Source organism: Syngnathus floridae, chromosome 4 (assembly GCF_059516105.1).
Source record: "Syngnathus floridae isolate MCC-2025c chromosome 4, RoL_Sflo_1.0, whole genome shotgun sequence".
Lineage (NCBI taxonomy): Eukaryota > Metazoa > Chordata > Actinopteri > Syngnathiformes > Syngnathidae > Syngnathus > Syngnathus floridae.
The window spans coordinates 7,652,120-7,664,271 of NC_142416.1; the positions used below are offsets into that span (position 1 = coordinate 7,652,120).

At 41.2% G+C, this 12,152-nt stretch overlaps 1 protein-coding gene across 5 annotated transcripts in view; it reads right to left on the reverse strand.

The window, feature by feature from the left end:
- Positions 1-12,152, reverse strand: part of LOC148398675 (potassium voltage-gated channel subfamily KQT member 5-like) — a 91,179-nt gene that overhangs the window by 19,657 nt on the left and 59,370 nt on the right. For all 5 annotated transcript variants that reach the window (XM_088374709.1, XM_088374706.1, XM_088374705.1 and 2 more), the window contains exons 4-8: positions 9,807-9,982; positions 2,968-3,093; positions 2,622-2,732; positions 1,989-2,084; positions 1,050-1,144 (exon numbers count right to left, since the gene is read on the reverse strand). In XM_088374709.1, coding sequence (XP_088230835.1) covers positions 1,050-1,144; positions 1,989-2,084; positions 2,622-2,732; positions 2,968-3,093; positions 9,807-9,982 — 604 coding nt within the window. The remainder of the gene's footprint in view (positions 1-1,049; positions 1,145-1,988; positions 2,085-2,621; positions 2,733-2,967; positions 3,094-9,806; positions 9,983-12,152) is intronic.

Consider the following 12,152-nt stretch of genomic DNA (forward strand, 5'->3'; position numbering starts at 1 on the left):
GCTTGGTCCCATTTTTAAGTTTTAAGGGTGTACTGTACATATTATATGTAGAGTATGTTCTAGTATTAAAAATATTTCAATTAAAGAGTTTTCGCATACTGGTGAATTAACCATTGCAGAAACAAAACACGTAATGGGTAGTTGTTTATCTCTCTCTCTCTCTCTCTCTCTCTCTCTCTCTCTCTCTCTCTCTCTCTCTCTCTCTCTCTCTCTCTCTCTCTCTCTCTCTCTCTCTCTCTTGTGTTAACCTTTGAAACAACTCCTTCTCAAACATTACCAAAACATACACCACAACACACCATGGGTACCTAATCCTAATCAAAATGAATTCAACGGTCAATTATCAAGCATGCTACACACAATGAGTCATAACCGTTATATCCAGACAAACTATAAGAATACTGTTAAGAGTTGTGCTGACAAATACTTTGAAAAAAAGTCATCTAATCACTTATGCCTTTGTAAAGTGCCTATGTATTATGCTTGCAAGTATTCTGAGGATGGGTTTCCGCTATCAAGTGGAATCATTAAGACATTGTACTGCCATGGAAACCAGGGGAATAACAAGTATTGAGTTGCTTGAATTTGTATTTTATTTTTTAATAATGCTACAATAGCCAACTGAATAAAATGTGGATGCCATTTGTTGTTTTAAGTCAGTTGATTACCTATATAATGTAAAATACATGGTTGGAGCTATGAAAAATCTACAGCGATAGTGCAGTTGTGAGGTAAACTGGCTAACTGCACTAAATTTAGTACACTGATGAACGTCAAGCCATTATAGTGATTGATCTTTGCATCCCAGCTCATGGCCTCCCTACAAAGGTTTGAAGTTGGCTTTGTAATTGCATAAATCATGGAAAGTATTGCTCCAATTGCTGTATTGATTCCATAAACTGATGACTGCTATTGATCTCGTAAGTGACTGGATTTACATTGAAGCTGTAAATTGTGTGGAATAAATAGCTCAACTTTCCGAGTATTTAAAAGAAACAGTACATGTACAGAAAAGGATAAGTGACCATAGTTGCCATAGTTGTACCTACTTTGTAGGGCTGCAGGTATGCAACGCCTTCAAGTGAGGCTTCCAGGTAGCAATGGAAACCGAGTGTTCATCAGCTGCGTAACTACGCCAAACACACTGCATGCAGAATACACAAAACCAAGAAGAAGTAGTAGGAGAAAAAAGAGAAGAAAGTACAGGAAGAAGACCCATAAATATAATGAAAAGAATTTAAAAATAGTGGAGAGACAAAGATGAGGAAGAAAATGAGGGAGATGGAAAAGATAAAAAAAAAAAATACAAAGCTGATTAGTGAAAACACTAACACAGGGGTGTCACACGTCTTGGCTTGGAGCAGAGGTCAGGCATGAATACATGCCTGTAGGAGGGCTGGAGGCTCTCATAGTGCCGCCATGTGGCATCTAGGTATGGCCTGGTGCTGTCTGTGGAGTAATAACGCCACGCAGCCTGGTACAACATGTGAATGGACATCATGACACAAATGACGGTAGGAAAAGGAGGAAAACAACATGGCAGGAAAAGGAAATGAGAGATAAGGAAAGTGCCACAATGGAAGAAGATGAAGAACCACATGGGGAAAATACGTGAGCTTTCAGATGGAAAAAAAAAAAAAGGGAGGGGGGGGAACTCCACAGTCAATGCAGAAGACAATGTCAAACTGTCAAAGAATACAGGAGGTAAGATTAAATGCACTATTAAAGAGGCTGGGAAAGGAGGAAATATATGAAGCGGACAAGACAGGAATGACAACAACATATTCTTACCAAAGTAGGAAGAATACAACAACCTTCCGAATTAATTCAGTAAAATTACATGCTTGGAGAAGTTTAACAAATAGTATGAGGGTTGACAGGAGGCCAAAGAGGTTAAGGGAGGATGGGAAATGGTGGTATAATGGTTTGAATAACAGCAACGTTCGTGATGGCCACATAGAGGTGTGATTTATGCACATTCAATTTACCTGGATGAGGTAGGCTGCAGGGTTTCTCCTCTTTTCAAAGTGCTTCTGTCTGTGCTGCTCTTGGACCTTCAAAGCAAAACCTGAGCCCAGAATACCCTACAGTGAAAGAAAGGCATTATGTGAGCCAGTGCTTAAGCTAAAGAGTCGCTATAAATGATAGCTCATGATTTGAACTAAACATAGAATATGTTAAAGGTGCCCTGTTGAGTTTTTACAATCTCTTTAAGTGAGCTTGTCATCTGTGTCCTGTACCCATCGAGTTACCTTGTAGGTGATAGATAACAAATCATAGCTCACTTTAAAATGGGACATTCCGTGGCATGTAGATTAGTCTACTTCTTAAAGGTTTTAGGCCTCATCAGCGTGTTACATGCCAAAGATGTATATGTGTATTTTCCCCCTCAGGTCAATTATGTGGCTGTGCTGTCTTGGGTCAAGATGAATGCTATAGTGTTTTATGAGCCGTAAATATGCATCCATACCAACGAAACGGATCACCAGATGCTCCTGCTACAAGTTATCTCCTGAGTACAGTGCATTTCATTAGCTGAAGTAATTAAAAATTATACACAAACAGATGGGCTCTATAGGAGCAGTCATTCAAAAAAAATGCCTTGAAAGGTTGCCACTTACTGCAGGTAAGGCAAAGAAAGAAATCCCCAACAGTGCAAAACCTGCAGACAACATCCTTCCTGTCCACGTCTTTGGTGTCTTATCCCCGTAGCCAATGGTTGTCAGGGTGATCTGTGAAAAGATGTTGCTGCTTTACATAAGAAATATGTTTCATTAATCCATTTTATACTCTGTAGTCATTTTTCCAATTGAATAGTATGCAAAATGAGGACCGTTTAGTAAAGCATCATGTTGTCATGTCGATGTGAAGACTTACTATAGATCATCTGATAAGGTAAAATGTTGTATAACTACATTCAATCATGTTGGGAGAAAAAAAATCAAATACATTCATAGATGAACTCACCGTGCCCCACCATAAGGCATCAGCATATGTGGCAAAATCCTTGTTGAATTTATTCTCCACAAGGTATACAAGGAATGAAGAGAAAATGAGAACCAAGAAACCAATGTACCAAGCAGTAACCAGTTCCTGTGGGCAAAGATCAGCAGGCATTTAGAACACAAGGTTACAACATAAAGGTCCAGTCATTTCTTATCTGTAGTGGGGAAAGAACAAGCCAATTGTCAAACTCGTGTAAAGTAAAAACACAGTCAGTAAAGCATAGGAGCCAGACAATTCTGTCTAATAAGGGCTGAGCTTCGCATGTCATGCATGAACGCTTTGACATAGCGTCCAAAACTTTGTCAACCACAGATGAAAAGCATGAAACATGAAAAACAGCTGCTCCCCTGGGCATCTAGTGACCTTTGTACAAATATCTGACAGTAAACCCCTCCACCCCTCATCAATATTTTTCAGGGGCATTTAAAAATACCCTTTGTGGCCCACAAATGAGTTTTTGCTTGACCTTTAACAGTTAAATCCATCAATACAATCCAAGCTGCATATTTTCATGGATGGTGTATTTTGAGCTTCTCAAAGTGCTATTGCTACTCATGTATTGGTTTGATTTAACATTAATCTGTATTCATGGTCTTTCTGATGGATATGTTCAATGTATCTGTTTTGCTAAAGTTAAACAGCAAGAAAATAATGCAAGAGGATGAGTAGTATATTGGAATATATATATATATTGGTATAAGTTCAGGAAACCCAACACATAATAATCAACGTACCATAGAAGAATCAAATCTTGCCTCGGCAGCTACATCTGTGGTGAGTGCATATATATTACATGACTGACCGCAGCTAGCATGTTCAATTATTTAAGAACTTTCACTTTGACGCTAGAGTTTGATACCAGTGAATAAATATTCCATATATAAAAAAACTGTGACCAGCGTCAACTTGTGCATGAGGAATGCAAAGTCTGTGTGTGTTTGTCAAAGTGGAGTGCAGGAACTAAGAGGAACTGCAAACTAATGGATTGAAACACAAATAAAACAGTAAAGCAGCTTTTATGTACATACTAGCTACAAGCTACATTCAATGTTAAATTGTTATCTCACCATTTTGAATGAATTTGTTTTGAGATCTTTAGTGTAAAAAGTGTGGTAAAACTGTCAATTTAAAATCAGTGCAAATTTGTCATAATACCGTAATTTCCGGACTATAAGTCGCGTTTTTTTTCATAGTTTGGGTGGGGGGGCGACTTATACTCAGGAGCGACTTTTATATGTTTTTTTTCACAAATTTTTACTTGATCATAAAGACATCACTTACAAGTATAGTTAACCACTTCCCATGTTATTTTTAGTATAGTTGATCACTTCACATGCTTTTATATCTTTATCTTGAACATATTCAAAACATAAAAGAGTTTTCGAAGCTGCAGATTCAGACTTGCATGAACTCACTGACACTGTCACATCATACATCGGTTTTTGTGAGGATCAACGACAAATCTTGGTTTACACCAAACCTTAGGAGGCTGCGCAAAGTCAAGGAGGAGGCCTACAGGAGCGGCGACCGGGACCTGTTCAAGCAGACCAGAAACACACTGAACCGAGAGGTCAGGAAAGCCAGGAGGTGTTACGGGGAGAGCCTGGAGAGACACCTCTCTGCCAATCCTGATCCCTCAACAGTGTGGAAAGGCCTGCAGAGCATCACGGGCTTCAAGAAACGAACCCCCCGTCCTGTGGAGAGCCCAAGGCTCGCTAACCAGCTAAACAGGTTCGACTGCAGGTTTGATCGGTCCTCCCACACAACGGGACTTCCTGCAGCACAATCCACATACTCACCTCCCCCCACAACTGCTCTGTCCACACCTCCATCACCGTGGTCACCGACTCTCTCTCTTGCAGAGGCCGCGCCCGCACTCCAGATTCGCGAGGAGGAAGTGCGCCAGATGTTCCGGAGACAAAAGATTAGGAAGGCACCGGGCCCAGACGGCGTGTCACCTTCCTGCTTGAAAGTCTGCGCTGAGCAGCTGGCGCCCACCTTTGCACGGATCTTCAATCGTTCCCTGGAGCTGTGTGAGGTGCCCGCGTGCTTCAAGAGCTCCACCATCGTTCCAGTGGCCAAGAAGCCCGCCATCACGGGTCTGAATGACTATAGACCTGTTGCACTGACATCTGTGGTCATGAAATCTTTCGAGAGGTTAGTGCTGAACCACCTGAAGGATGTCACGGGCCCCCTGCTGGACCCCCTCCAGTTTGCCTACCGGGCAAACAGGTCGGTGGATGATGCGGTCAACATGGGACTGCACTACATCCTGCAACACCTGGACACCCCAGGAAAGTACGCCAGGATCCTGTTTGTGGACTTCAGCTCGGCGTTCAACACCATCGCTCCTGACATCCTCCAACAGAACCTCATCCAGCTTGCGGTGCCTGCCTCCACCTGTCAGTGGATCACCAGCTTCCTGACCAACAGGAGACAGCGTGTGAGGCTGGGGAGCATCACATCTGAGACCCTGACCACCAACACTGGAGCCCCTCAGGGGTGCGTCCTCTCCCCACTGCTCTTCTCCCTCTACACCAACGATTTCTCCGCAAGTGACTCTTCTGTGAAGCTCCTGAAGTATGGAGACGACACCACTCTCATCGGACTAATCCAGAACGGTGATGAGACTGCGTACAGACAGGAGGTGGAGCGGCTGGTCCACTGGTGCAGCCAAAACCACCTGGACCTGAACCCGCTCAAGACCGTGGAGATGACAGTGGACTTCAGGCGAGGCCCTTCACCACTTTCACCCCTCACTATCCGCAGTAATACTATTCTCTCATCAGACACCTTCAAGTTCCTGGGAACCACAATCTCTCGGGACCTGAAATGGACCGGCCACATAGACTCTGTCCGGAAGAAGGCCCAGCAGAGGCTGTACTTCCTGAGACAGCTCAAGAAGTTCAACCTGCCACGGGAGCTGCTGAAGACCTTCTACACTGCCATCATCCAGTCTGTCCTCTGCACCTCCATCACTGTCTGGTTTGGATCGGCCTCCAAACAAGACAAGCACAGACTGCAACGGACAATAAGGACTGCAGAAAAGATAATGGGAATCAACCTCCCATCTATCCAAGACTTGTACCTGTCCAGGACCAGGAAACGTGCAAGTAACATCTCAACAGACCCTTCGCACCCAGGTTGCAGCCTGTTTGAACTACTCCCCTCCGGACGCCGTTATAGAGCTCTGTACACTAAAACCAGCAGACACAGAGACAGCTTCTTCCCCCAGGCTGTCGCTCTGATGAACTCACACCACTCTTAGAGTCTCAGAGTCATTACTGTGCAATAACATCCTGCTTTCCACACCTTTTTTGTCTACACTGTTTGTACTATGTGTCCTCTCTGCATCCATTGCAGCCTGGTCATCCTCGAAGAGGGACCCTCCCATCTGTGGTCTTTTCTCAAGGTTTCTCATTTCCCCTAGCTGGAGTTTTGAGTTTTTCCTTGCCCTCTTGGGAGTTTAAGATCAGGGGATGTTTGAGAATATCTTTCGTTCTTCACATGTCCTGAGTGTTGTTGTTAGTCACCTAAATGTTGAACAGAGGCTGTGATTTACCGAAGTCAAATTCCTTGTTTGGCACGCTCAAACATGGCAAATAAAAAACTCTTGACTCTTGAATCTTGAATAAAAAATAGAGAAAACATCAAATAAAGCAATTAACACTTTAAAGCACCATATCCAAGTCCACTATCTGGTGTATGTACACTTGCTCCATTTTTGCTCCTCTTATATTTATTATTATTATTTGTTTATTTATCATTTATTCAACACTCTTATTTATTCATTGTTTGTGCCTTCTTGGGGTTGGTTTGTGTTGCTTGTATGCATATGTGTACTAGCTCACCGAGGGATAGTGGAAACGTAATTTCAATCTCTTTGTGTGTCTTAGTATATAAAAAAAAAAATCGACGATAAAGCAGACTTTGACTTTGATAAAACAACCCAAAAAAATTATATTTTCAGACGAAACTGGATGAGGGCGCTCTAAATTTCACCGTTGGCCGTGACTCATCAACTGGGTGGGCTTAAGAAAAATGGCACCAAAAAGAAACTCATATTTTGCAGGTTACAAACTTCAAGTTGTAAAATATGCAGCTGAAAACAGTAATCGAGCAGCAGAAAGAAAGTTTGGAGAACCGTGATGTACCAATGGATTACTATTTCAAGTGACGTCAGTAGCGCGGCGCGGCGGTTGTTTACATAAAAACGTGCCCACATAAGTACTATCGGCATCATTAGCGGTGATCATTTCTAAGTGACACGGAGGACAAAGAGTTTGAAGGAATTAAGGATTTGGAGTGACATAGAAGGTTTGAAAAACTATTATGGGTTTTACGCACGCCCGGTCCTACTCTACTGAGTCGGCGGCCGGCGCTCGGCCGAGTGGCTGTCCGCGAACGGTGCGCGGGGCTCGGACATGGCCATTACGCACGCCCGGTCTGTCTGGAAGTCCACGCCGCCACACGCTTGGAAGTTTGTTTTGTTTAATAAAGAGCCGTTTACCAAACCCACGTCTATCCTTGTACTTTGTTAACGCTACAATATAGTTATATAGTAGATCTGTGGAATAAAGACGAGGCTGACGTCAGGGCACACGCGCGGCGATGTTGACAAAGGGCGAGGAATTTGATCGATGGATTTAATGGAATTAAAGTGCATGGATGGTTTGATAATATTATTGGCTTGTATTATAGTTATTTAAAATATAGTTTATCTATCGTTATATGAGCCTGTGGAATATTTTGAAGTGCAAGCACCCTCAGCCGTGCGCACCCATTGTTGACAAAGAACGATCGATGGATTTAATGAATTGGAGTGACACCGATGGTTTTATAAACATGTTATTCATGTAATAGTTGTCCTTAATCACTCTATATGTTACGTCAGGCCCGTTCTCAGCTCTTTGTTTGTGTTTGTCACGTTAGCATACCTATCGTTTAGCCTGTTGTTGCTATTTAATGAATTGGAGTGACACCAATGGTTTTATAAACATGTTATTCATGTAATAGTTGTCCTTAATCACTCTATATGTTACGTCAGGCCCGTTCTCAGCTCTTTGTTTGAGTTTGTCACGTTAGCATACCTATCGTTTAGCCTGTTGTTGCTATTTAATGAATTGGAGTGACACCGATGGTTTTATAAACATGTTATTCATGTAATAGTTGTCCTTAATCACTCTATATGTTACGTCAGGCCCGTTCTCAGCTCTTTGTTTGAGTTTGTCACGTTAGCATACCTATCGTTCAGCCTGTTGTTGCTATTTAATGAATTGGAGTGACACTGATGGTTTTATAAACATGTTATTCATGTAATAGTTGTCCTTAATCACTCTATATGTTACGTCAGGCCCGTTCTCAGCTCTTTGTTTGTGTTTGTCACGTTAGCATACCTATCGTTTAGCCTGTTGTTGCTATCGTTTAGCCCACATATGTCAGAGTCAAGGCCCGCGGGCCACATCCGGCCCGCGAGAAGGTTTTTTACGGCCCCTGGGATGATCTTGATTTATTATAAGAACCGGCCCGCAGACCGCAGCAAGCCGGCAACCCGCAGATCTTTTACAAGCACCAATACTACATTTCCCACAATGCAACGGTGACGCACCGAGCAGTACGCTGCTTCATTTCAGTGTTTATTATTAGCACAGCAGTCGTCAGCATAACTGTAAAATTAACTTTCAGATACCATCAAAAATGGCAAAAAGGAAGGTGGACACTGAGAACCGGGGGTTTCAAACAAGGTGGGAGTCGGAGTATATGTTCACGGAGGTAGCAGGAAAACCTGTGTCTTCTGTGTGGAGAAAGTGTGGCGGTACTGAAAGAGTATAATCTGAGACGACATTATGAAACGAAAGACGCGGATTATTATTTTCTTTGAAGTAAATTTAGCCCACTTTTGCTAAAATAGAAAGTTTAAAAGTTAGTTTAATATTTGTTTTCACTGCATGTTACTTTTGATTAATAGATTTTTGCACTTTATTTTATTGTATTTCAATCCAATTACATTTTAAAAATATTTCAGTTGCGTGGATGATAGACAATTGCTATTATTTTTTTCTTTGAAGTAAATTTGGCCCACTTTTGCTAAAATATAAAATATAGGTTACTGATGGTGCCTTAAACAATAAAGGTTTCTTTCATTTAATGTTCATGTTATGGGGATTTTTATATAAAGGAAATTTGTCGTTTGTGTTTGTTGAAAATTAAAGATTATTGACAGAGCCATAAGAAAATATTGCTTTATTTATCTGATCATATTGGAATATATTTGTTAAGTTTTCAGTAAGTTCAATTAGGTTCACTAGACTATATGCGTCATTTAAAAAAATTTCAATGAACATTCGATCAGTCCGGCCCTCGGCTTGTAGCTAATTTTTTTATTTGGCCCTCCGTCCATTTGACTTTGACACCCCTGGTTTAGCCTGTTGTTGCTCGTTCATGACTGTTTTTGGTGTGGGATTTTGTCGAATAAATTGCCCCCAAAATGCGATTTATACTCCGGAGCGACTTATATATGTTTTTTTTTTTCACTTTTTGGGCATTTTATGGCTGGTGCGACTTATACTCCGGAGCGACTTATAGTCCGGAAAATACGGTAATTACATTTTTGGGGTGTACACCCCCCCTGTCAGCGAAACACATAAACCTATTATACAAAAGAGGTTGGGGACCACTGGCCTACAGGATATAATACTGAATTGCAGTAGAACTGTGACTGCACTCAAATACCATTATGTTGTTCTATTATATATACTGTTTCATAGTCGTAGCCCGTGTCACTTTGTCCTCATGCCTACCTTGCTGTGTGCGTAGACCACAGAACCTAGCAGCTTCCATGTGCCCCCTCTTCGGTCCATCCGCACCATGCGTAGGATCTGTAGGAAACGAAGGCTACGCAGGACTGAAGTGGCAAAGATGTTGCCCTGGCTACCTGCCGACACCACAGCAACTGATGCAATCAGCACTATGATATCTGGAAGGTACACACGCATACAAAAAAAAAAAAAAAAAAGAGTTTAGGTCTTGTAAAACAAGAACACAGTATTTGTAATCTACTGCTTTGTGTAGAAAAAAACTATCCAAGAAGATTATACACTCCCAATTAATTTTGTGTTTGATAGAACAAAAGACGCCGACAAAAGACATGAACGCACAAATTCATGGTATGCTGTGACTCTTTGTCATTCTTATCTGAATTCATGCTAACATCCAGCATAAAAATTTCTAAGTGGTTCACTACTCTATTTTTTTCGATAAAGGCACGCATGACTCCTTCCATCTTGATAACAATGTTGAATGCCTCATTACCATTGGTGGCAGGCTGCAGCTATGATTCTCTTATTCTTCAAGTCACAGTGGTTATTGAGATTATGTATCATACATTTTGCCAAGCTCTACTCATGCTTCAACCATTCCCTTTCATCAGAAATAAAACGGAACCACACTGATAATGTCTCGTCACGAAACATTCGGTTACAGAACACTGCACTTTTAGCGACTCAAGAGATCCAAAATGAAGGTTGGAGAGCATTTTCTATTTAGGCTGCAGAGCTCCGGAACGGATATCAGAGCTGCTACCTCTGTAGAAATATTCAAAACGATTAAAGTCTTATTTTTATACACTTGCCTTTATTTTGCCCGATTTGCTCACTTCTACTATTTCTCCTGCCCCCTCCTTCCTGGCCAGGGGATGGGGCGAGGTGATGACCTAACTGAAAGTTGCTGTCTAGATTTCATCAAGATTGTTCCACAAACTGACACCTTAGATTGAAACAAAACTTTCTTTTTATTTTGTTCTAGGTTCTGGTTTATAAAAAACACAAAACAAAACAAAAATGGTTTCTCCATTACTCTTAACTCGTTCTCTTTTTTTGAATTTGTTTTACACACTATTATTTGGTAAAAGTTGGAGATGACCGATATACATAATATTAAGAAAGTTATATTCCACTAATTTATCATTTTTTAATGATTTGGACTCTATAAATATATAAATATTATATGCTCCCTATATCCACTTCTATTAATTACATCAACTCCACACTTCTGAAGGAAAAAGAGCAGTTCAGTGTAGGTCTTGGAAGCACTTCAATGCAAAAAGTCAGATATGGAAGGAAGACAATACAAACAATGAATTATATTATATTATACAACAAAAGCAAAGCATTCTTGTGTCTATGATTCTTTGAACTTGTGCAATAGTATGAGATACCTGTGATTTAACATGTTCCATGTTAAATATTTTGTCAATCATAATACCTAGAAACTTGATTTCAGTTGTTCGTTTAATCTAAAAGCGGAGCCTTAGATCCAGCCTTTTCTGTTGACCTTCCCTTGAATGTTAGGCAAGACCTTTCATTGTCTATTTTTAAAATGCTTTTAAAAGGCTTTTGACTGACGTACTGTTCTGCTTCTATATGTTTCAGTTTCATGTTTTCACTGAATTCTGATTGCCCCATTGATATAGTTACTATAACCTACCTAAGCTTTTAGGGGTTTAACGCTTTGTTACAGCTGCAGCTGTTGTAAAATGAGCTATGTAAATAATTCAAGATTCAAGAGTTTTTTATTCGCCATGTTTGAGCGTGCCAAACAAGGAATTTGACTTCGGTAAATCACAGCCTCTATTCAACATTTAGGTGACTAACAACAACACTCAGGACATGTGAAAAACGAAAGATATTCTCACTCAGGACATGTGAAAAACGAAAGATATTCTCAAACATCCCCTGATCTTAAACTGATCTTAAACTCCCAAGAGGGCAAGGAAAAACTCAAAACTCCAGCTAGGGGAAATGAGAAACCTTGAGAAGAGACCACAGATGGGAGGATCCCTCTTCTAGTACACACAGTGTAGACAAAAAAGGTGTGGAGAGCGGGATGTTATTGCACAGTAATGACTCTGAGACTCTTAAGAGTGGTGTGAGTTCATCAGAGCGACAGCCTGGGGGAAGAAGCTGTCTCTGTGTTTGCTGGTTTTAGTGTACAGAGCTCTTTAACGGCGTCCGGAGGGGAGTAGTTCAAACAGGCTGCAACCTGGGTGCGAAGGGTCTGTTGAGATGTTACTTGCATGTTTCCTGGTCCTGGACAGGTACAAGTCTTGGATAGATGGGAGGTTGATTCCAATTATCTTTTCTGCAGTC